This window comes from Chiroxiphia lanceolata, chromosome 4, assembly GCF_009829145.1.
Source record: "Chiroxiphia lanceolata isolate bChiLan1 chromosome 4, bChiLan1.pri, whole genome shotgun sequence".
In the NCBI taxonomy this organism is placed as follows: domain Eukaryota; kingdom Metazoa; phylum Chordata; class Aves; order Passeriformes; family Pipridae; genus Chiroxiphia; species Chiroxiphia lanceolata.
This window is the reverse complement of record NC_045640.1, coordinates 64,948,775-64,974,261: the sequence shown is the minus strand read 5'-3', so window position 1 is coordinate 64,974,261 and position 25,487 is coordinate 64,948,775. Positions and strand designations below refer to the sequence as shown.

At 45.9% G+C, this 25,487-nt stretch overlaps 1 protein-coding gene and 1 long non-coding RNA gene across 27 annotated transcripts in view; one reads left to right on the top strand and one right to left on the bottom strand.

Moving 5' to 3' along the window:
• LOC116785801 (AF4/FMR2 family member 1-like) overlaps positions 1-25,487 on the bottom strand; it is a 251,407-nt gene that overhangs the window by 200,164 nt on the left and 25,756 nt on the right. For 10 of the 26 annotated variants that reach the window (XR_004356731.1, XR_004356742.1, XR_004356743.1 and 7 more), the window contains 11 exons: positions 23,590-23,644; positions 23,444-23,487; positions 21,009-21,063; positions 20,835-20,878; positions 20,117-20,176; positions 19,996-20,083; positions 18,856-18,886; positions 17,574-18,134; positions 17,002-17,061; positions 16,797-16,910; positions 15,184-15,474 (listed from right to left, as the gene is read on the bottom strand). Coding sequence is in view for 9 of the 26 variants with exons in the window: in XM_032685784.1 (XP_032541675.1) it covers positions 17,047-17,061; positions 17,574-18,134; positions 18,856-18,886; positions 19,996-20,083; positions 20,117-20,176; positions 20,835-20,878; positions 21,009-21,063; positions 23,444-23,487; positions 23,590-23,644 (953 nt within the window). In the remaining 17 variants the exon portion in view is untranslated. Of the gene's footprint in view, positions 1-12,597; positions 12,714-15,183; positions 15,475-16,796; positions 16,911-17,001; positions 17,062-17,573; positions 18,135-18,266; positions 18,322-18,855; positions 18,887-19,995; positions 20,177-20,834; positions 20,879-21,008; positions 21,064-22,377; positions 22,422-22,528; positions 22,590-23,443; positions 23,488-23,589; positions 23,645-24,344; positions 24,389-24,490; positions 24,546-25,272; positions 25,325-25,487 lie in introns of those variants that run through there. The other 16 variants (XR_004356733.1, XR_004356732.1, XM_032685787.1 and 13 more) reach the window with 15 other exon arrangements.
• LOC116785803 lies at positions 1,319-19,729 on the top strand. The gene is made up of 3 exons (XR_004356749.1): positions 1,319-1,408; positions 8,198-8,205; positions 19,715-19,729. It is a non-coding gene; the product is annotated as an uncharacterized LOC116785803 (long non-coding RNA).

Sequence of the window (25,487 nt, the reverse complement as noted above, 5' to 3'; positions counted from 1 at the left end):
GGGATTGCATCTCATCACTTCCAGGTCACCTGCTGCCTGGAGCTTGGTGGGCAAGGGGGAGACTCCTCTGAAAAAATTAAAGCTTCTCACTTCATAGGCATTTATTATGCCTTGAAGGGACTGGGGAGCTCAATGCTTCCTCACATTTTGGCTACCAAAGCCCAGAGGAGCCTGTGGGTGGGCTTTAAAAGTACAAAGAAATGGCTGAAAAGCCACAACAGAAGTGCTATTTGTTACTTGGCACCTCTCTCCTCTGCTCTTCCCTGCAACTGTATGACATCTCCTGACTTCTTCTAAAAGGCCTCAGAATGCTGGTGCCAGAGGTGGGGGAATATTGCCATTGGAAAGCTGCAATAAATCATAGAATCATAGAATGGCCTGGGTTGGAAGGGACCTTAAAGATCATCTAGTTTCAATCCCACAGTCTGGGCATCAACACCTTTCACTATACCAGGTTACTCAGAGATTCATTCAACCTGACCTTAGAGACTTCCAGGGATGGGGCATCTGCAGTTCCTCTGGGCAACATGTTCTAGCACCTCAGCACCTTCACAGTAAAGAATTATTTCCTAATATCAAATCTAAACCTACTCTCAGTTTGAAGCCATTTCCCCGTCCTGTCACTCCATGCTCTTGTAAAAATTCTTTCTCCATCTTCCCTGTAGGCTCCCTTCAGGCAATGGAAGGCCACAATTAGGTCACCCCAAAGGTCATCTCTTTTTAAGGCTGAACAATCCCAATTCTCTCAGCCTTTCCTCATAGGAGAGGTGCTCCATCCCTCCAATCAGCTTGGTCACCTTCCTCCAACAGGTCCATGTCCTTCCTGTGCTGGGACCCCGTTGCTAGATGCAGCACTGCAGGTGGGGTCCCATCAGAGGGGAGCAGAGGGGCAGAATCACCTCCCTCCACCTGCTGCCCACGATGCTTTGGATGCAGCCCAGGACACATTTGGTTTCTGGGCCGCAAGTGCACATTGCAGCTCCTGTCCAGCCTCTCACCCACCAGCACCACCAAGCCCTTCTCAGCAGGGCTGCTCTTGATCTGTTCATCCCCCAGCCTGGATTGATACCAGGACTTGCCCTGATCCAAGTGCAGCACCTTGCACTTGGTCTTGTTAAATGTCATGAGATTCCCATGGGCCCACTTTTTGATCTTGTCCAGGTCCTTCTGGATGGCATCCTGTCCATCAGATGTGTCAACCACACCACTCAGCTTGGTGTCATCTGCAAATCTGCTGAGGGTGCCCTCGATCCCTTCACCTACATCATTAATGAAGATATTAAGTAACACTGGACCCCATACGGACCTGTGAGAGACACCACTTGTCACTGATGTCCACTGGGACTCTGAGCCATTGACCATGGCCCTCTGGATGCGACCATCCAACCACTTTCTTATCCATCTAACAGTCCACCTATAAAAAATCATCTCTCTCCAATTCAGAGAGAAGGGAGGTTTTGGGGGACCGTCTCAAAGGCTTTAGAGAAGTCCAGATAAATGGCATCTGTAACCCTTCCCTTGTCCACTGATATAGTCACTCCATCATAGAAGGCCACCACGTTGGTCAGTAAATAAAATATATTTGTCACAAATGGTCAAGCTGTGTGGTTTTTCCCTCCTTTTTCTTTTCATTGACAGGATTGCCAGATCTACAGAAGAGACATATGAAAGAAACAGTCAGATCTATAGAAGCCAGCTAGAAAGATCTTTGCCCAGATCTAGCATTTTGCATTCCCCCAATGCTCACGTCTTTCATCCCTCCTTCTCCAAACTGAGTAAGTAAAAACCTCCAAGAGGCTTTTTATTTGGAATATGTCAAAAAGAGAAAAATCCTGGACCTACACCCTCTACAAAACAAATAAGAATTACCCCATTTCGCAGATAAGGAGGCTGAAAAAGCTTTTTCAGATTGGAGCCAGACAGAACTGAAGAACTGTGAAAAATCAAGGAAATCATCTGGATTTGCAGCTGAAGCCTCTGCTTTGCTGTCCTGCCCCAGGGAGGCCTCACCCATGTGGGAGAACAGCTCTGAAAAGCAACAGTAGTGTTTAGTAATGTTGGCAGCAGAACATAAAGTGGTAACAAAATCAGTATTTTAATTCCCATCTCCATCCTCTCCTTTTTTACATTTTCCTTCGCTTCACCAGCGGGGAAAATCTTCCCCATGCAGGCACAGAAAAAGTGAAGATAATCAGACAATTTTCCATCTCCGATCAAAACAGCAACTTCCCCTTTGATTATAAATTCCAAATAAAATGAATATTGTTCCATTTCCTTTGAATGTGTTACAGAAAAGCTATTTCAGTTGTGTTTGCTGCCTTCCTCCCTACCTATTATTTTCACCCCAGGCCTTTCCAGACATCTTTCATAAAAGCGTTAACTGATATTTATTCGACACGGAACTGCTCTTTCCATTTCTCTTTCAGTTTAACAGAACCCTACAGACCACGGTGAGGAGGATTTTGAGCAATCATACTGTTTCACATACCCTCAGTCTCTTTTTCTCTGTGCAAGAGAACACTGTTATGGAAAGATGAGGCATAAAACCCAGTGCTAGCAGCACCCTTCAGCTCCCCCTTCACACACGGCACATCATTCCAGCCCACAGATGGTATCGGGGGCTCTGCTGTGCACTTACCAAAATTTACGAGGGAAGCAGAGGCAAGTTCAGAGGTTGTACAGCTCATTGCACTACTGTGTAAAGTCGGCCCCCATAGCTCTTTCATGCTAATAAAAGCGGAATAGGAAAATTGTGCTAAATTGTTGATATGAGAACAGAGATAAATTGTGCTAAAACACAACGTGCGTTGTGTCCCTATATGTGCTTCAGAAAAAGCCATGGTTTGCATTAGATAACGGATTTTGCTTGTGTCCTAGTAAAAAGAAAAAAAAAAAAGCCAACACACCCCCTTATTGGTGTTATACTGAGGGTTTGGGCATCTGTCCCCTCTCCTGGTTGGATGGGGCTTTGAGCAACCTGGTCTAGTGGAAGGTGGAATGTATTGAAACTAGATGATCTTTAAGGTCCCTTCCAAGCCAAACCATGCTGTGATTCAGTGATAACTCCCCCATGGGGGAGGTGTAGCTGTTAAAGAAATCAAGTACACCAGGCATACCCATGGACATAAGCCAAGGCCAAAAGTCCCATCCAAGGCCTTACTGAATGGGTAGGACTGCTTGGTAGATTTGCATCGGGGTGGAAGTGTTGACTATTTCCAAACTTTACAGAACTCAGATGCCAGGAGATCAAAGGGAGCTCGATGAGACCTGCTTCCCACCCTCTTCCCACATAAATTAGCCAAATCACAGGAAAATAGTGAGCGACACACCACAAATAATCTCTGCTCTGCCCCCAGGGCTGATGGCGGCAGAAATAGTCCACAGTCAGACACAGAGGGATGCAATGCCCTGGGGAAGACCTGACAAGACCTATCCAAGTAGCCCACTCGCCCTGTTGTGGGTCACCCTGCATCCCAGGAGGTCACTGCTGTGGCACCCGCACCCACCGCACAACAGAGTGAGGGCACCTGGGTTTTTACCTTATTTTTGCATGCAGAAATCAGTGTAATGAATGAAGCTGTGTGTGCCATCTCTTAGGGGTGAAAAGAAAAAAAAAAACCCGCCATGCAGATCTGGCATGGCAGTGTGTTTGTATGCTCCGCTACCTGCCAAACCCAAAGGAAGCAGTATTCCCAGTGTAGCAAAGCCCAGCTGTCAGTGATCTCTTCCAAGATAAAATCTTTAAGGAAGCAAATTCTGTAATTTCAAGGACACCTGTGATGCTAAACTCGCACCAGAATGTAAATAAAAAGCAGTAAAAGCCAGATTTGCCTTGTTATCCACACTGCCTAAAGCACTATTTATTATTGCCATAACTAGCTGTCTGAAGCGTCCTTTGAGTTGATTAAAAACCTGGAGGAAAAGGAGAAAGAAGAATGGCATGATGCTACACATGAAATATTTCTTGTTTCCAGCTAAGACAACACAAACACAGAGGTTAACATAGCCAGTAAAAACTGCCCATTGCACACACTCTAATTTCTTTGTAGTCTATTCATCCTGTAAGATTATTTAAGTTAAAAGGCTTAATTAAAACTCTATGCAACCCAGAGAGAAAGATTTAATTTTTTTAAGAAACTCCAGAAACTAGAAAAAAAAATTTCCTTCATGTCAATCAGTAGACTTCTTATTTACTATTGTTTTCAGTCTGTGCCCCAAGAGAAAGAAGATAAAAGCACAGTCAATCCAACACCTGCACCTTGCAGAGGCAAGGACAGACAAAGGCGAGATGGCCACCAGCCCCCTGGGCCTTCCTTGGAAAGGGCTCTTGGGGACCTCATGTCCCCAGGCAGCACTGAATGCCTCTTGCAAACTTTAAAGGGAAGCCTTCTTATTTTGGGCATAATAGAAAATATGATTTTCGGTGCCTTACACATCATCTCCAAATTGATTTCTTCCCCCTCCCAGCCCCCCACCCCCAGTTTAATCGTCTGTTCTGTCAACTTACAAAAATTCTCTGTACAGACAGTGACATCTAGTGAAGGAAAGCTGAATTTGTGTGGATACAGGGCTGAGCCTGCAAGAGCAGAGATGGGGATTGGAAAACCCTGTAAGGAAGATTGCCAAGGGTCACTCCCAAACAAGGCTAAATTATTGCCCAGCAGAAACTCGTTTATTCACCTAGCAACAAAAATTGAGGGCTCACATGGCACTTGCCTGGGATTAAAAAAATAAAAATTGGAAGCAAGGCTGAGTTCACAGGGTACTTCTGAGTGCCAGAAGGGCTGCCAAGGACCAGCGAGAGCCCACCAACATGTGGAAGGAGGCAACGGTATATCCTGTCCTTATAATTATACCTGCAACAAGTACCTCTGCAGCTGCTGCTGTGCCAAAGCTCCAGCCTTCCCACCAATTTCCAGCGTAAGCCCAGGATCCCCGAACTTTGTCTCCAAGCAACCTGACAGCTGGACAGTAGCTGAAAAGCACATAAAATAGAAACTGCAGCAAATGCTATTTGAAAAATCAAATAGCTGTGGGGCCCCAGCACCCCCCAGCTAAGGCGATGTCACCTCTCCCTGCAAGTGGCCTCAAGAGGGCATTGCCACATCATCAGAGTGAGGACATGCAGCACACAGCACTGATGCTGCAGACAATGAATAAATGATATTGCAAATAAAAGGTGCCATCACCCAAAATCAGCATCTCATCTTTGATTATCACAAATACATAGCTCTGTTTTTTTTAATCAAAAATAAGCTGCTGAGGAGTTTACCATCTATCTTAGTGGAAGGCACTGAAGGACTTGGACACAATGTGCTGGAAAAGACACAGTTCTTATTAATCAAGGTGTTCTGGATGGCACTGGGTTCCACACCATAAGCAGTCACGTGTGAACTGTACACCTGCCTTATACACTCTGCTATTACTTTTGTTGTTGTTGCTGTTTATCTTATTTCATTGCTTTATCTAATAAACTGTTCTTATCACAACCTGTGATCTTTACCTTTTTGTCCCTCTAATTCTTCTCTCTATCCTGCCACAGGGGGAGCAGGAAGGGAGTGAGTGAGAGGTGCATGGTCTGGGGTGTTTCAGTAGGAACATTGAATTGGGGAATCCCATTCCTAAACAAAACAGCATGAAGGGTTAAGATAACAACAGCTCTGACCAGAATGAGCTGGAAACAAATTGGATCTAAGCATTTGTTGTATTAAGTACAGAGCCACTGGTCAAAATGTTGCTTGGTCTGTTCAAGTTGTTGTGGTACCAAACCCTGCATATACTCTCTCATATGCACTATGGTCTCCTCACAATGGTTTTTTTCAGAGCAGGGAGAGGGATCAGCATTGCTTGGTTGATGTACTGTGGGATATCAGTTGACATGACAAAATCAAGGCAAATAAGGGTCACTTGGGATGTGTATTCAGTGTTACTCACCTGCCCTTACCTCAGGTGCTACCTCCAAGAATTCATTAATAATTGTACCCAGTCTGTGGGGAGAACAGGGATGGTCATTTTCCCCACCCTTTTTCTCCTCCGGCTGTTTTACAACAGCTTTTGAGAATTCTGAATTCCCTTTGGATACTAAGGAAAGCAGGCTTTTGTTGTTATGTCTGCTAGGTCTCCTCAATGCAACCCACACAATGTTTAGAGTTACGAAAGAGATTTTTAGGAAAGTCATTCAAAGATCTTCCTCGAGGGTGCATAGTCATGAGTGGCATGAAATGCAGAAGAAAGTGGGCCAGCTTTTGGAGGATTTCTCTCCTCCAATGTTTTGAAAGTTCACCTCTGAATAACTGCAGGACCCTGATAAAGTGGCACAATATCTGAAAGGAAAATGCAGTGGCAGTTCCAGAGAGGCATGAAGTTATGCAATGTGCTGGGCTCTGGCTACTATTTATCAGACACTGATCGATCCTAGACAGTCCTCTCAGGGAAAGGAGGAGGAAAGCAGACCGACAGGTACCACAGCCACTCAAGGTGCCACTGAATGAGAGGAACACCCCAGTTTTTCTGCCAGTAGCAGTCGTCTCATAGAAAAGAAAAAAATCCAAGACCAAATCAATTCACTCAGTGAGGGATCAAGAAGAAGCAGGGATCCCAAGAGCTGACTATACTGGAAGCTGAAGTGAGCCTGACTGTGAATGCATGCCAAGAACACTCCATTGTGACTGATCCAGAGGCCCTGTGCAGCCTTGGCACAGATTACCTCAGGAGACGATATTTCAAGGACCCAAAAGGGCACCCTTGGGCTTTTGGGATGGCTGCTGTGGAGACAGAGAAAATTAGACAGCTCAATACCTTGCCTGGTCTCTCAGAGGACCCTTCTGCTGTGGGACTGCTGGGGGTGGAAGAACAACAGGTACCATAACAGCACACAGTCCACAACACGGCACTAACCAGGACTCTGTGACCCCCATCCATGAGGATTCATGAACTGGAGAGCCAGGGAGTGGTCAGTAAGATTCACTCACCCTTTAGCAGCCCTATGTGGCCAGTGCTTAAGTTGCTTAAGTCCAATGGAGAGTGGAGACTGACAGTGGACTATTGTGGCCTGAATGAAGTCACACCCCCACCGATGTCACTGTGCTGGACAGGTGGAACTTCAGTACAAAGTGGAGTCCAAGGCAGCCCAGTGCAGTCACCACTGACATTGCCAATGTGTTCTTCTCCATTCCTTTAGCAGCAGGTTGCAGGCCACAGTTTGCTTTCACCTGGTTCCAGGTGTGCAGTACATCTGGAACCGACTGTCGCAGAGGTGGAAACACAGCCCCATCATTTGCCATGGACTGACCCAGGCTGCTCTGGAAAAGGGTGAAACTCCAGGACACTTGCAGTACGTTGATGACATCATCATATGGCAGAGCATGACAGAGGAAGTTATTGAGAAAGGGGAGAAAATAATCCACATCCTTCTGAAGGCTACTTTTGTCATAAAGCAAAGTAAGGTCAAGGGACCTGACAGGAAATTCAGTTTTTAGGAATAAAATGGCAAGATAGACATCAACAGATTCCAATGGATGTGGTCAGCAAAGGAGCAGCTATGTCCCCACCAACCAGCAAAAAGAAAATACAGGCTTTCCTAGGTGCTCTGGGGTTTTGGAGGAGGATATTCTAAATTACAGTCAGATTGTAAGCCCTGTAAGCCCTGTAAGCCCAGAGCAAGAATTATTTTATGTGGGGTCCTGACCAACAACAAGCTTTTGAACAAATTAAACAAGAGATTGTTCATGCAGTAGCCCTTGGGCCAGTTAGGACAGGACAAGATGTAAAAAATATGCTCTACACTGCAGCCAGAGAGAATGGTCCCTCCTGGAGTCTACAGCAAAAAGCACCAGGAGAGGCTCAGTGACAATCCCTGGGGTTCTGGAGTCAGGAATACAAAGGATCTGAGGTCTCTTACACCCCAACTGAAAAGGAGATCCTGGCAGCTTAGGAATGGGTTCCAAGACACTTCAGAAGTGATTGGCACCAAAGCAGAGCTCCTCCTGGCACCCTGACTTCCAATGCTGGGCTAGATGATCAGAGGGAAACTCCCTTCCACACATCATGCCACTGATGCTACATGGAGTAAGTGGGTTGTGCTCAAATAGGAAACCCCAACTGTCCAGAGATCTTGAAAGTCATCATGAACTGGCGTGAGGGCAAAAATTTCAGGCTATCATCATCAGAGAAGGAGAAGGTGACATGTGCTGAGGAGGTCCCACCGTAAAATCAACTACCTGAAAATGAAAGGTGACACGGTCTCTTCACTAATGGTTCCTGCTGTATTTTAGGGATACATTGAAAGGGAAAGCAGCTCTACAGAGTCCTATGTGGCGAGTTGCAGAAGCCACCGAGGGACATGAGGGACAAGGTGGATCAAGCCAGTCAGGCTGCAGAGCTGAAAGCCATCCAGATGGCTTTGGATATTGCTGAAAGAGAGAAATGGCCAACACTCTACTTCTACACTGACTTGTGGATGGTAGCAAATGTTCTGTGGGCGAGGCTGGACCGATGGAAAAAGCCTGACTGGCAGTGCAGAGGAAAACTCATCTGGGCTGCTGAATTGTGGCGAGGCATCACTGCCCAGGTTATTCTGTACCACCTCATGCCATGTGAAGGGGGTATGAAGGAGAGTGGAGATTTTTTTGTGGTGTATGGAGTACACGGTCAGGTGGCACTGCATTCTGGTGGTGAGCAACTGTGTGTAAATCATTTGCCCATCTTGTACACTCTGACTTTATTATTGTTGTTGCTACTGATCATTTTCCTATTTCATTGCTGTTTCTAGTAAACTGTTATTATCTCAACCCGTGATCTTTACCTTTTTGTGCCTCCAATTCTCCTCTCCATCCCACCACAGAGGGAGCAGGGGGAAGGTAAGCGAGTAGTGTGTGGTCTGGGCTGTTTCAGCAATTGCAGAAAGTTTGGGAACAACGTGAACTTGGCTACTACCAGCAGCCAGACAGGCTTTCAGTCTGTTATGGTGAGTGAGTTTTCCTTCTTGCACATGTCTGCACTGTGCTAAGAATAAGGGCTGCCAGGATTGCTAAATCCTGACACCAGACCAGGATGTTGCCCTTTGACAGTGCCACAAAGCACCCTGAGTTGGAGCAAAAAATCAGACCTTTACTTCGCTAGACTGGATCTTGGATGGCACCACAGGAGGGACTCTCAGTTAGGACACAAGTGGCCAAACAGCCTTTCCCCTCCAGGACACACATTAAAGCCTCACTGGGGTCACTAATGATCAACCACCCTGGCTTTGCTGCACTTGCAAGCATATTTTTCATTTCACTGGTTTGCTCTCTGCAGGACTAGGTCACTGGGCTGCCTCTGAGTTGCCTGGATGGTCGTCCCACCAAAAGCTTTAGTGCCTGGGGCTTGTTGTCCATCTCTGGAGTAATTTGCTGCTGTCCTGGATCCAGCTCAGTGGATTTTGTGTTGAACAAGGTCCTAACTTTCTTGAGGAGAAGGGTCTTTCCCTGTCAACACTGCTCTTGTAACTGCTGTTGTTCTAAATTTTGTAGAACTGGTAACTTAAATTCAGGAAGTGTCCTAGTCCTGGATGTCACCCCTGAATTCAAAAGATATCTTTTCTATAGAAGAGGCATATCTTTGCATCCAAGGCTTTCACTTCTGAACACAACAAAGCAAAATTCATGCTTGTCTGGGAGTGCAATCACCCGTGACTGCACATGTCTGATGCCAATTTGTGCCCCAAAGAAGGCGCGGAGGAACTGCTCAGAGACAGAATTTTCAGTCTATAAGCAGGAGGTATTTATTTACGGCCGGGGAGCGGCCGGGGAGCAGCCAGGTCACCCTGGACAGCCTGCTCCGCTCGAGAAACTTACAATTGAGCTTTCTATACACTTTTTGCCAAGCAATTACATCACATATTATGAATATTCATTATCTTGCAACATCTAGTTTTAATATTCATAACAGGCAGAGTCAAGGCGGACCTTGAGGTGTGGTCTCTAATTTGGGGAGAACTTCGGTGGTAGTTCCTGTCTTTCTTCATCATGAACTCAGTGTCCTTTCATCATCATCTTCATAAACTTTTGAACCTTCCCGAATTTGGGTAGTTTCCTTGTGCATTTGGCAGGGATTTTCAGTATCTGGGAAGAGTACCTGATTTCTTGGCTTGTCCCTTTCCTTATCTCCCTTTGTTTTTCCTCCATATGTCCTTTTTTGTGTGTGCTAGCATTTTTAGTTCTTTCTGTTCATGCTTATGTTCTCTTATGTCAGTGTCCTGTATTCTAGTGAATTTATTGCCTCTGCTATTTCTTAATACTAAGTTCTCTATGCCTTAGCTTAAAGCCTTTGTGTTTAACTCTCTCTAATCCTTACACTGCTCTACTAAATTCGCTTTCCAGGTTTTACCTGGCTTCATGTCCATACTGATCATTTTCAGTGATGTGTGTTGCATTTTTTCCTGGAGCTCCACACAAACTGATCTTTCAGGGGACTCTAGGATGCCAAGGTTTTCCTTCCGAGTCAGTCAGGAAACGCTTTGGCTAAAAAGAGTGATGGTAATCACTTTCTAGATATGAAAAATCCTAATAAATATTTTTGGAAAGTTTGTTATTTAGCCTGGTTTTTTTCTGTTTCAATATTCAATTATTTCCAATTGGAAAAGGGAGTTTGATGTACTGAGAGGTGACGGAAATGCTCATGAGCTGGCTCTGCAGGACCTCACACTTCTGGGAAAGGAAGGCAATGTGGTTCTCCACACTGCAAGATTTTACACCTGCCCTGCAAAGCTCATGAATGCAAGTGGACTTCCTAGCTGAATATTGGGTGAGGTTTGACAGCATTAAGCCATTTTCAACCAATCTACCAGAAAATGGATCCAAATTTACTGTTACATCCTATTTCTCATCACACTGTCTTGAAAAACGAGCACATACAGTTTTGGACCCTACCTTAAAATGTGTTAATAATGAAAAGCCAGGGGAGATGCACATCTACCTAACTCATCATTCGAAATCAATACTGCAAGTACCATTTATAAACAGAACAAACAGAGCTGAGTGCACTCTGCATCCCAGGAACTGCAAAAACTATTGTCATAATGGGCAGGAGGAGTAATGTGGTTCACTGGTTTTCCCTATGGAGAGACTATTAGCACCTGTCACTTTTCTATTGCTGCCAGTCATTCATTTCTCCTTCACATTTCTCCCAAAAGGAAGTGCAAGGCTAGTTGTTGGTAATGAAGAAGAACACTTCAAAATAACTGTTTCTCAGTTTTTAAAAGCCACCGTCTGATGTAACTGTACAGCTACAACATACAGTGGAGAAGAAAGCAGGCACTCAAGCGGCCCTGATTGGAATTTTTACAAGTGTTTTAGAGTGCTGTATTTAACCAGACCAATTGCTGTATCCCTTAGCTGGACGTAGTGGATTCCTCTCCTTTCTGCCTTTATCCATCAAGCCACAGGCACATAAGTGCTTTAATTGAACATGGAAGCTACTTGGAAATTTGAACCTTCTGTTCTCAGGTGAAGAGCTTCCCATCCCTTCAACACTGCCATCACGAACATTGACAGTGTGGGAACACTTGATGTCTGTGCAGACATTCAGTTCTTTGAAGGGACAGCTTGATGGACACTTGCAGAAGACAATGGATTCATGGAACCTTAGAACCATAGAATGGTTTCGGTTGGAAGGGACCTTAAAGTTCCAACCCCCTTGCCATGGGCAGGGACACCTTTTCCTAGATCAGGTTGCTCAAATCCCCATCCAGTCTGGCCTTGAAATATTAAAAAATTATAATAGTCAGTGTCATTAAATACATATCATGCAAACATTTATCATTATAATGGCCTTGGTTATGAACACTGAAAAATAATAAATCAAGAGCTTTGCATTCACATCTGCAATTGGAGATTTTCCACACAGGCTTTACAATCTTCCTCTGCAGTTACTGTCTGAGACAGTTCAGTTGCAATTCCAACTAATCCCTGTGCCCAGAGTTGCTTTTGACACAGGTCTGATGGGTCTCCCTTCAACCATCTCTTTCTCAGCACTGGGACCTTTTGGCAGCACCCGGGCCAGAAACAAGGGGGCTTTGCACTGCCAAAATCATCCTCCTATATGAGGGATTCCATGGCTATCCTACTCCTCAAAGACACTTAAATTTAAAGCTGAAGTAGCAGCAAGCCCTCCCGGAACCTTCCCCTCCACTTGAAATTAATTTGTCCCACTGCAGGCTGGATAACATTAATATTAATAATTAATTTCCCTGGTGAGATGACTTCTTTCAGTGACAATTGTCCTCAGCTTGCAGAGGCAGTAGTAAGAATCTGGATTTTACATGTAAATTATTCGTTAGTAGAGTAATGAAAACCAAACATCACAGCAATCCAATTCATGATATGACTCACAGGATCTTTACAATTCCTTCAAATATAGATAATTCTTCAGAGACTTAATGTGGGAAAAGGTTTCTGTACACCAAGTAATGTCATCAGATGGTGAATGAAGTATTAAATCATCTCAGTCAAACAGACACAATCTAAAAAGAATCAAAATGGCACATCGCTGATAAGGTACAAACCATCAATTCCAAGAATTCCTAATTTGTTGCACAAATCAAGGAAATTATTTGCTCACCTCTCTGGTGAAAAACAATTACCAGATGATTTTTTCATGAGGTCTGACTCCTGCAGCTCACTTGCTCTACCTGTCAGCTGCACCATCTTCTTGTACATTTGATTGCACAACAGTTTCTGAGAAAAGAGGGAACCCCCTATCAAATTCCTCTTTAGGACAGCTTTCAACCACAACAGTAACACCATGGTTTGCCTCCCGGGAGTCAACAGCTCCTCCCATTTTTGTGTCCACTGCAACCTTGCTCAGTATGGGGTTGGTGATTGCCCAGCCCCCTCATTTGTCCAGGTCTCTCTGCAGGACCTCCCTGCCTTCCAGGGAGTTGACAGCTCCTCCCAGTTTTGTGTTGTCTGCACACTTGCTTAGGATCCCTTCCAGCCCTGCATGCAAGTCATTTAAGAAGTTGTGGAAGAGCACTGGGCCCAAGATGGAGCCCTGTGGAACCCCCCTAGGGGGGCTCCCTGTTCATGTGCTTCTGAGGCAAAAGGAAGGAAAGATATGGCTGGGTCAGGGGAGGAGAAATAAATGACAAGATTTCTCAGGTTTCTAAGAGAACTTCAGAATTGCCAGTAGATTGGTTTACATCAGCTGTGCTCTGCAGATATAATCATGCGCTTCCCACTGAATCGAGAAAGTTTTCCTGCAGGAACTGTTAGAAACCATGGGACATGAGCACTTCTGTAGCACTTTTCTAAACAATGGAGGGTCTCAGTTCTGAAAGTTTCAGGGACCAAGTTCAGCTTGTCTGCTTTCTCCAAAAAATGTCTCAGAAATATCAGTGCAGCAGTATCCACACAATTCAACAGAAGCAACTCTAAGCACATTCCAGCCCTTCCTGCAGGTTGGATCCCTTCAGCTGCAATGTGGGAGGAGCTGAATCTGTCACTCGGGCACAGGAGCGCAGGGAGGCAGCAGTTCCTCTCAAGACATCAAGAAACTGGTCTCACCCTGTAGCAGCCCATACCCTCGGCACCAGAAATGCTGCACAGGCAGAGGGGGCTCCAAACCAGCCGTGTTTCTCGTCTGCACCTTCCTTGTGTCTCGCCAGTGAAGGCACAGGTTCCTCCAGGAGTGCGAGACAATGACACCAAAGGACAAGGGGGAACACTTTCAGGTTAGGCACCTGAAAGTTTAATTCTGCTGTTGTAAAGTTTATTTAATTGACAGGCTCTGGAAGGGAAGCAGAGGGCAAAAAGTGTCTGATGATGCAGCAAAGATGGCAAGGGGACACCTGAACAATGCCAGGGTCTGGCTGTGGGGAAGGGCCGTGGTCACCATGGAACCTGGAGGGCTGCTGGGAAAGGGGATGGGGTCGCAGCCATGGGACTGGCACCGCGGTGGCCCTGGGGCTGAGGGCGTCTGTGGGACACCAAATCCCGCCTGGCACACCGGGTGTGCTGCGGTCTCGGGATCGGGAAGCGTATAGGATGGTACAGCTGATGGGTGGTAGGAGCATACAGAACATGCCAGTTTTCTGTGGTTTTCATAAATCCAGGGCATTTCCGTGCGTCCTTGTGATGTCCCCTATGGCACAGTGCAGTAAGGGGCAGGGATGGGGAGAGGTGAAACCTGAAAGCCTTTCATGGAAAAATACCATGTTCTTTCCAGCCAGATCAATGGCTTGCCTTCATGAACTTGGATCCAGCCTTCCACCTGGCAGGGGCCACTTCTACAGAAACTACTTTTGGAAATGCAGACATTTTGCTGGTATTTATTTACTGTCCCTTTTCATGAGCCTCAAACCCATGAACAGGTATTTCACAAAGGGGAGACTGCTGCACATGTGCAGTCCTGTTCCTACATCATGAAATTATGTGGAAACAGGAGAGAATTCTTTCTTGTAAACACAATTGTTTTGGGATACCATCCTTCTCTTCACCACTCCCACTGGTCCGTCAGAGATAGGGCGAGGGATGTGAGAGGACCAGAGGACTAAGGCACACTTTTAGATATGAGGACGGCAGATGCTGCTGTCACACCACAGGAAATCCTTGGGTAGACACGGATGTCATCTTACTGAACACACAAATGCTGGGGATGCTGCCTTCACAGTTACTATGACAAGGGAAAAATGCTTGCAAACAGCTAATTATTGCCTTCTGTGTTCCCTTGACAGGTTTCTAAGTATCTGGGCCCATCCTGAAGTGTGGCTGAGAAGGAGCCCATGAGTGACATCCCTCCACCACAGGAGACAGACAGAGCTGTTTCCAAACACCCCTTGTCATTTGCCACCCCAGCTTGAGGCTTCCAAGGCTGAAACTGAGCAAGACCCTCAGTAACATTCCTCTGGTGTTTTCTGGACACACAACTACTGCAGACTGTGGGATGTCACCTAATAACCTCTGGAGGCAGATCTCCTTGTCAACAATATTTGTGATTATTGTCCTGTTGGTTACTCATAATAGAAATGTGCATAGATCATCAATACATTGGCCCATGCAGACAATTCACTGCACTTTGTCATTTTAAAAGCAGGTGCCATTCTCCATCTCTTTTTTTTCAAGGCAGGAAAGCGCCACCCAAACAAACACAGTGCAAATATTTCCTAAGGGAACCAGAAAACTTCAGCTTTATTTGAAACACTTTTGTTTGCAGGTGATTTTTTTCAAAAATTCAAAAAAAATAACTAAGCTCTTTCTATTTTTCCTTGCAGGTGTTTTATTGAACAATTCAAAAAAACAACTAAACTAAGTTCCTAAGTTCCTAAGGCTTCAAAATGACAGAAAACTGGAAGGTATTTGACATCCTGGAGAAACAATTCCGGCATGTTTTCTTCCAGTCTCAGTCATTGTACTGCCTGCCTGGTGGAGTGTGACAGGTCTGTCAGGCTCCTGGTCAATACCAAAGCACAGGTCTCTCTGATGACTTTGGCAAAGATCTCTGGAAAAAGAGAGGGAGAGAGAAAACCTTTGGTTGCTTTCATACAACAGGCACAGCTGACAGAGGACATTCAGCAAATACAGTTATTTGATTCAAAGGGCACTTGCAAAGCCTTTAGAATTTCAGCAACTGCCTCATCAGCGTGAGCCTTTTTACAGCCTTCCTACCGCACATTGTGCTTATTTTCTTTTGCCACTTTGCTAACACATCACAGTACTGCATCCCTTCATCCTCAGTAGCTCACCAAGCCTTGTGTTTTATGGAAAATGGCACTGCAAAGGCCACGTGGGATGGCAGGTTACAGGCTGAACTGCACCCCCTCCGCAGCTTTTACAGATGCACCACTGCTTGCACCACAGGAGAACACAACAGTTTGAACGACAAAACTGTACAATAACAAGAGGAGCAGCAATTCTAGGAGTTGCTACTGGCAAATACTGGTCACGTGCCCAGCAAAGACTCAAAAATAATTCAAGTGCTGCTCAGGAGCCAAGTTCCTTTAGCAAGTGCTGCTCCAACAGGGCAGGTTGATGCTGCACATCTTGCCTGATTCTGCTGTGCATGGGACAGTCCTCTCCCCTCTTTCACCACCCACTTTTCCCAGTGGGAATGGTCCCTACTCACTGCACACATGCTCCACAGCTTCTCTACCTTGGCACAGCTGAGGACTATTTTACACAGAGCACAGAACCACCCCGACCTGATCCAGCCCAAAACCGCTTCCTATCCTTCCCACTCCAAAAGCCACATCTTGACTAAAGCAGCTGCTCATTTGCACTGAGAGAAGAGTGAACTCCAGAACTAAAGATCTTCCATCACTACTGCAGCTGGAATATCCTTTTCCCAACTAAACGCTGGCCCCAACGTCTCCATGCTTTCAGAACACCTCAGCATTTTGTCTGCAGAACAGTAGTTTCCTCCTGTTGTCAGGACACAAACCTCAGCACCAGTCCAGGCCAACACCTCAAATTCCAGCCACAGGCAAGCAGGAATAGAATGCAGTAGCCCATGACTGATGCACGAGCCTGCCCTGTTGGGAACACTGACAACTTGGAGACACGCTCTTGGAAGCACTCACTCTAGCAAAGACCTGGCCAGTGCCCTGGTGTGCAAACTGGCAGGGAAGCTTCAGCACATCTACCAGAAACACTGCAAATCCTACACTGGGATAAACCAGAAATTCCTGGCCACCAAGGCCACCTGAAATGCCAGACAGTCAGGACTCAAAAGGCACACACTGGTTGTGTTTTTGTGGGTCACATAGGAAAAAGACAAAGGTAACAAGACGATTTTAGTGGAGAAGGGAAATGCTCTACCCTTACCCATATACACCTACAAAGCTGTTTTCTGGAGTGGTTGCTTCCAGGATGGAAAGGCAAATCTCCAGCAGATTAAGTTTCAGAAGGCATCTTATGTTAGAAGCAAACTCAGGAGTGTTAGGACAGGAGATACAGTTCCTCACCTCCCCTTTTTTAAGAGAGACTTAGATTTAGGCATCTTTCTGACATCCCACCACTGTATACTCACTTCACTTTATTGCAGTCTTTGCTTACTGAAGATTAGCTTTAATCTTCATATCTCTCCCCTCTAACAGGAAGAAAGAAAAAAAGGAAAAAAAAAATCACTCAGGTTTTGAAAGTTCACACCAAGTACAGACTTAAGCTTGAGTGATTCTGATTCTGACTGAGGACAGGAAAACTAAGATACTGGAATTCACCAAATGTAAACCCACAGCACAGCAGATATAGATTTCAGGCTCACTGACAAGTAACCAAAAAGGACTTTTTATCTAATTTGCTTGGATAGATTAATTGTTTTGTAGTGGCAGGGATGAAACTGCTAAACCTCTTATTTCCATTGCTGAAAATAAGCATTTCATCTCTTCTAGGTGGGCTTTTTATTTGCTCAGGAGGGGATTTGTGACCATTGAGAAACAGCTGTGGAAAGTTTTGATTCACAGTCGCTTTAGACGTTTGAGAACAACTTTATGGGAGAAGCATAATGGCTCCACTCCCAACCTGTGAAGTGGAAACTTTGCAGGAGTCTTTCAAACACCCCCTTGGTCCTTGTACAAACCCACCTCCCCTCCCACCTCTCACCTTTTTCTTCCCACTGGGCTCATCAGGACTGTCCATGGCTCTCCTCTTCAAGTCCCGCTTCCTTGCACAAGGGAGGTCCTTGGTCTCTGCTCTTCTCTGGTGCTCTTCTTTCACCCGGACAGGCTCAGGAGCTGCGGGGTCTCTCACTGGCGAGAGCAACTCCTTCACCCCGAGAGCAAAGGGCTGTTTCACTTCGGCCTGCTGGGAGCCCTTTCTGTTCTCAAGGGGCTCTTGGAGGGTCGGCTTCAGGTCTTTCCTGCAAGTAGATTCCGGCTTTGCTCTTTTTTTGACCCTCTGTTTGTCCCTGGAAGACTGGGCTCTGATCTCCAATGGATCAGGGTTGCTGTCCTCCTTCCGGCATCTCTTGGCCCCGTTGTGCACCAGGGGCTTGCCAGGCCTTTTGACACCCCCAGTGTGGTGGGTCTCTGAGCCCGAGGAGCTCTCTGAGTCAGTTGTCTCCGGGGATGAGGAGCTCTCAGAGTCACTGGTGCTCCCTGACTCTGAGCTGCTGGACTGCAAAGATCTTGGACCACCAAGTGGAGAAGGAGGCTTTTCAACAACCTGTTTTGGTCACAAAAAAAAAAGAGGAGAGGAGGAGGAAAGGTTAGCTCAAGGAACTCAGAACAATGCAACAAGGTGAGATGATTCCAAGGCATGTCTGTGTGCCTGGTGTGTCCAACATCCCAAACTGACTTGGTTGTCATCGCTCTCCTCACTATCACTGAGCTGCAGGTCATCCAGGAGCACACTGAAAGACAACCAGAACATAAATATCAGCCAAGGCAGGCACATTCGCAAGCACCAGACACTGAACAATTTGGGTTGGGCTTGTAACAGAGTCTGGTTACTTACGATGTTCTTGGCTGAGAGCTTGGCAATGTTCCTGAAGCTGTGCCAGACTCTGCACATCAAACAGGAATAGGTTGGATTAATTTGTTTCACCCTATGATCTCTGAGCACCAGATTGGAAAGTCACTTTCTTCCAGGACGTCTTTGCCACTGAGATTATTCATCACTCCATGGGCTTTCCCAATGGGGTTTCCTAAGGGGGTTTCCTAATGAAACACTGCTTGTGCCCTGCTGAACTGCTACCTTCATTTCTAGGTAATGAATGTTTACAGTCTCTATGGCCATTTCTAAATTCATCCCTGTTCAACAAAGCAGAGGAAATCACCCTTCTTCATCCATGTAAACAAGTGATGTTCCCCACAACATATCACACACCACACACAACATAACCTGTCAATACATAACTGGGTGTTTGCTTTGGATTTCTGCTTACCCTCATTCTGAGCTGCAGAGCCGTCCATGTCCTAGAAAGAAAGACAAAGTGCATGTTGAGAATGAAAAAAATCAGCTCTCTCTTAATAGCACTGTACCAATGATTGGTTTCCCAGGTGTTACCTACTGGACTAAACACTTAGATTAGCTTGTCAGAGTCTGGCAAGAGCCTGGCAGAGTTCTTGCCAGTCTAAGCTGGCTGACATACCTTAGCATGCACAGAAACAATACGTGCTACTGCCACCAAAAAAGTTTAACTACAGCGTGTAAAACCATGCTCCCAGGATTTGGGAGGAAGAGGGAAGAACAGCAGAACTTCTGCTTGTCTAGACCCGTTCACTGTCAGGGTCATGGCAAGGCAGGAGCCTCCCTGCAGCTCTTCTTTCAGCAAAAACAAGAGGGAGGGATGACCTTTCACCCCAAAGACCCCTGAGCAGCCTTCTCAAGATCCTTTCTTTGGGTGAATCTTTCACGTGTGTGCAGCAGCCCTCACAGGATGTTTCCCAAAAGCAAACCAGCCCAGCCCTGCTCCCCAGCCACCACCCCTGAACGGCACATGCAGCACACAGGGCACACAGCCAGGGCTGCAACCTCACTGTTTCTTCCTCCTCCCTCTCCAGGCTTCAGCACTGGAGGACTGTATTATCAAACAGATGTTGATCATTGAGGCCAAACAGAAGTAACCAAGGATGACAATGACAATGCTGAAACAAGGAGATTTTTTACTGGAGCTTACAGAGCCATTATCCAGAACACCTATGCACAGAAAACAGTCAGGGGCCACAGCCTAAAGACTGCAAAGGAGGATCATTCAGCATATTCACCAAAAGTTTCATCTGTCAGCTTCAAAATGGACTAAGCATGGAATTAACACTCCAGAAGTACTAGACAACGATGCCAAAGGACAAGGGGGAACACTTCCAGCAGAAACCACCAGAGGTCTAACCACACTGTTACTGAGGGTATTTCACTGACAAACTCCAGAAGGGAAGCAGAGGGCATCTCTGACACAGCAAAGGTGTCAAGGGGACACCTGAAGGATGACGCTATTTCAGGTCTCCTGTCCTGCCTGCACTCAGACAGCAGGCAGGCTGAGGCAGGAGGCTGTGTTAAGCAGCTGCTACATTTCATTTGCACTCACCTCAGGTGCTGGTGCACTTGGAGGGTCGCCCACGTCACCGTCACTCCAGGTGGTCTCCATCTCCAAGTCGGAGGAGCTCTCTGAGTCAACGGTCTCCCAGTCTACGGAGCTCTCTGAGTCACTGGTCTCGGAGCTGCTGGATGGAGATGATGCCACACTCCTGGGCTGGGACTGTAGGGCACTGCAAAGCCACCAGGAGATGAAATTACAAAGGAGCATGGGTGAAGATTATTTACTATTATATTGACATGGCAGTATTCAAAAATAAAACTGAAACCCTGTGTTTTGGCAATGAGAGGAGAGGGGAGAAGGCCAGAGGAATACATTGCCATACTCAAAACATAAAGCACTGGAATGAAAAAACCTCTGCAAATAATAAATCCTTCAACTTCAACCCAGGCAGACAAATATGTAAGCAGGACATCACTGCTACATTCTGAAGCTGCATTTGGCCAACTCAACTTTAAAAACCCATCGAAACTGGCCAGGGCTTTTCTGAAAGCCTCAGTCCTTTCAATTGGAAAAAAATTTCCAATAAAGGCTACCAGATTTCAGGATGGTTTCTTGGTTTTCTATTCTTCCCCTTAAGTTTTCCCTTCTCCATCTGTGTTCCTTGGTCAAGACAAAAATGTGGGTCAGTGCTCTCCTAGAGAAAAAACTCTAGGCTTCCCCACCTTTCTTCCTCTAATGCTGGCCCAGGGCACTTTAGTCTGTCTTGAATATTGCTTCTGACTAACAATACATGACAGAAACCAGGAACCCTTTCCCATTTCCTCCTCATATAAAAAGGAGGTTTGTTTTTCTCCTTATCTGGTCTAGCTAGAAGTTTGGCAAAAAACCTGTCTCTTGGAGAAACAAGTGCAGAAGGAGGTTTTTCAACAACCTGTTTTGGTCACAAAAAAAAGAGAAGAGGGGAAGGAAAGGTTAGCTCAAGGAACTCAGAACAATGCAACAAGGTGAGATGATTCCAAGGCACATCTGTGTGCCTGGTGTGTCCAGCATCCCAAACTGACTTGGTTGTCATCACTCTCCTCACTGTCACTGAGCTGCAGGTCATCCAGGAGCACGCTGAAAGACAACCAGAACACAAATATCAGCCAAGGCAGACACATTCTCAAGCACCAAACTCTGAACAAGAGTTGGGTTGGGCTTGCCAAAACAAACCAACCTCCCCCATCCCTCCTGAACATTTGAAACGTTCAGGCTGCAAAACCTGTCACTGCCTGAATGGGTGGTAAAATGGTAACACACAAGCAGGCATTTCATTGGGCTTTCCAGCTGACCTGAGGATATTGGGCAGTGGAGGTCAGGAGCAAGGGCTGCCATCTAGAGGCAGCAAAGACCAAGCTCAGTGAGGGAATGCTGCTCACAAAAGGCTCCCTGGCCCAGCCTGCAGGGGGGAAGGAGTCTGATCCTTGCACAGGAAGAGACTCCCATGCTCTCAGCCTGCACTGCTCCCCAAGGGACAGAAAGCACCCTCTGTGCACCAGAAGCTGTGCAGGTTCACGCTCTCTGTGCTCAAGGGTGCCAATATTTCTCCTGTCACAGGGGTCCTTGTTTTCCTGCTGAAGTCTCCTGACACACATACAAATTCATCCCTATTTCCTGTTCCTTCTGGAAACTGGTTGGGGCCTGACACCTGAACCCAGAGAATTCCTCCAGTGTCCTTCCAAAACTGGGGGAAAAAGCTTGGGAACCAGGACAGGAGTTTTACTTAATCTGCTCACAACTCTCTTCATTCCAACGTCATTTCCAACTACAGGCTCTCTGTGAGAAATTTTTCTCATGGACATAGAAGAAAAATAAGACACCAACCCCTCATCACAGCACAGTTCACAGCAAGAAAATAAATATTAAGGATAAACAATGAACCCCATCATCCTGGAAAAAGGAGGAGAACCTTGGTGTTCCTGAGGCCTGTTAGGAAAACTACAGAAATCTTCACACTCTTTCATGTCAAATTATGAACCAAGAGAACAAGATTTTAGAGTTCTGTGCGTCACCTCTAAACACCCTAAGTGATTTGATTTTATGATTCCATGACAATAGAGGAGTAAAATCCTGGAATAAAAATGTGATTTCCTTAACATTATCCCCATTACCTACAGAAATTCTTTAACACTCCTACCAAAGCACTAGACACACATTAACACAGTTCTGATTCATAAGAAAACTCCAGCATGCCTGGATTATACATTTCTAACTGGAGCTTTCAGGAAAACCCCAAACAGCTGAAGCCGTTTTCAACAGCACCCTCAGGCAGCCAGGAACCAAAGCCTGTGGCTACAGGAAAAGCAAAGGACACTTTCCCACCTCCCTCTCAGAGAAATCAGAGTTTTGTTTTTCTCCTTAGTTGGTCTAGCTAGTAGTTTGGGAACAAACCTGTATCTTGGAGGAGCAAGTGGAAAAGATGGCCTTTCAACAACCTGTTTTGTTCACAAAAACAAAGAGGAGAAGAGAGGAGAAGGAAAGGTTAGCTCAAGGAACTCAGAGCAATGCAAGAAGTTGAGATGATACAATATTGAAAACTGACCTGGTTGTCATCACTCTCCTCACTATCACTGAGCTGCGGGACCTTCAGGAGCCAACTGAAACTACAACCAGAACATAAATATCAACCAACATAAATATCAGACACATTCTCAAGCACCAGACTCTGAACAAGATTTGGGTTGGGCTTGCCAAAACAAACCAACCTCCCCCATCCCTTCTGAACATTTGACACATTCAGGCTGCAAAAGCCTGTCACTGCCTGAATGGGTGGCAAAATGGTAACACACAAGTAGGCATTTCATTGGGCTTTCCAGCTGACCTGGGGATATTGGGCACTCTTTCGTGTCAAATTATGAACCAAGCAAACGAAATTTACGGCTTTGGTTGTCACCTCTAAACACCCTGAGCACTTTGGTTTTATGTTTACATGACAATAGAGGAGCAAAATCCTGGAATAAAAATGTGATTCCCTTATCTAAACACTATCCCCATTACCTACACAAATCCTTTTACACTCCTACCAAAGCAGCTGACACACATGGAGGCACTTTCAGGGAAATAGGTCTGTGCCACTGCCAAAGCTGGCCACGGTCTCACAACCAACAGCAATTCCACAAACCACAAGTGGTTCATCTGCTCTTGTCCACAGACCAACTTCACATTTTCTATCCTAGGCATTCATTTATCAGATTGCACCCCTCCCTGCCATTACAATGGGAATATGAACACAATTCTGGTTCACAGGCAAACGGCAGCATGCCTGGATTATACATTTCTAACTGGAGCTTTCAGGATAACCCCACAGAGCTGAAGCCAATTTTTAACAGCACCCTCAGGCAGCCAGAAACCAAAGCCTGTGGCTAAAGGAGAAACCAAGAATGCTTTCCAATCTCTCCCTCATATAAAAATGAGGTTTTTCTCCTAATATGGTCTAGCTAGTAGTTTGGGAACAAACCTGTGCCTTGGAGGAGCAAGTGGAGAAGGTGGCCTTTCAACAACCTGTTTTGGTCACAAAAACAAAGAGGAGAGGGGGAGGAAAGGTTAGCTCAAGGAACTCAGAGCAATGCAACAAGGTGAGATGATACAACATTGAAAATTGACCTGGTTGTCATCACTCTCCTCACTATCACTGAGCTGCAGGTCGTCCAGGAGCACACTGAAAGACAACCAGAACATAAATATCAGCCAAGGCAGACACATTCTCAAGCACCAGACACTGAAAAAAGTTTTGGGTTGGGCTTGCCAAAACAAACCAACCTCCCCCATCCCTCCTGAACAATTGGCACGTTCAGGCTGCAAAAGCCTGTCACTGCCTGAATGGGTGGTAAAATGGTAACACACAAGCAGGCATTTCATTGGGCTTTCCAGCTGACCTGGGGATATTGGGCAATGGAGGTCAGGAGCAAGGGCTGCCATCTAGAGGCAGCAAAGACCAAGCTCAGTGAGGGAATGCTGCTCACAAAAGGCTCCCTGGCCCAAAGCTGGCCACGGTCTCACAACCAACAGCAATTCCACAAACCACAAGTGGTTCATCTGCTCTTGTCCACAGACCAACTTCACATTTTCTATCCTAGGCATTCACTTATGAGATTGTGCCCCTCCCTGCCTTTACAATGAGAATATGAACACAATTCTGGTTCACAGGCAAACGGCAGCATGCCTGGATTATACATTTCTAAGGGGAGCTTTCAGGAAAACCCCACACGGTTGAAGCCAGTTTTCAACAGCACCCTCAGGCAGCCAGAAATCAAAGCCAGTGGCTACAGGAGAAACTAGGAACCCTTTCTGATTTCTCCCTCATATAAAAAGGTTTGTTTTTCTCCTTAGTTGGTCTAGCTAGAAGTTTGGCAAAAAACCTGTATCTTGGAGGAGCAAGTGGAGAAGGTGGCCTTTCAACAACCTGTTTTGTTCACAAAAACAAAGAGAAGAGGGGAAGGAAAGGTTAGCTCAAGGAACTCAGAGCAATGCAACAAGTTGAGATGATACAACATTGAAAACTGACCTGATTGTCATCACTCTCCTCACTATCACTGAGCTGCAGGTCATCCAGGAGCACGCTGAAAGACAACCAGAACATAAATATCAGCCAAGGCAGACACATTCTCAAGCACCAAACTCTGAACAAGAGTTGGGTTGGGCTTGCCAAAACAAACCAACCTCCCCCATCCCTCCTGAACATTTGAAACGTTCAGGCTGCAAAACCTGTCACTGCCTGAATGGGTGGTAAAATGGTAACACACAAGCAGGCATTTCATTGGGCTTTCCAGCTGACCTGGGGATATTGGGCAATGGAGATCAGGAGCAAGGGCTGCCATCTAGAGGCAGCAAAGACCAAGCTCAGTGAGGGAATGCTGCTCACAAAAGGTGACCCAGCCTGCAGGGGGGAAGGAGTCTGATCCTTGCACAGGAAAGAGACTCCCATGCTCTCAGCCTGCACTGCTCCCCAACGGTACGACATTAATCCCTGGGGGGTTTTCTTCAGTTTTGGTTTCCTTTCAACACAGACAATATAACCATTCCATGGTTTACTGGACTTGGCATTGCTGGATTAATGGTTGGACTTGAGGATCTTAAAGGTCTTTTCCATCCTAAACCTTTCTGTGAGTCCATCCGGAAATAATAACATTTCTGTGGGTGAAAATTCTCTGCACTCAAGATTTCTAAGAAAAATCTGACTGATAAAACCTGAAGCTTCAGAATCCTCAAGGAGCACCAGTTTTTGTGCCTTCCAGGTTCTGTTAAGTAAGTGCCCAGTAGAGCTGGGAACAGAGTCTGGTTACTTACGATGTTCTTGGCTGAGAGCTCGGCAATGTTCCTGAGGCTGTGCCAGACTGCTCTGCACATCAAACAGGAATAGGTTGGATTAATTTGCCTCACCTGTAGCCTGTTTCACCCTATGATCTCTGAGCACCAGATTGGAAAGTCACTTTCTTCCAGGACGTCTTTGCCACTGAGATTATTCATCACTCCATGGACTTTCCCAGTGGGGTTTCCTAAGG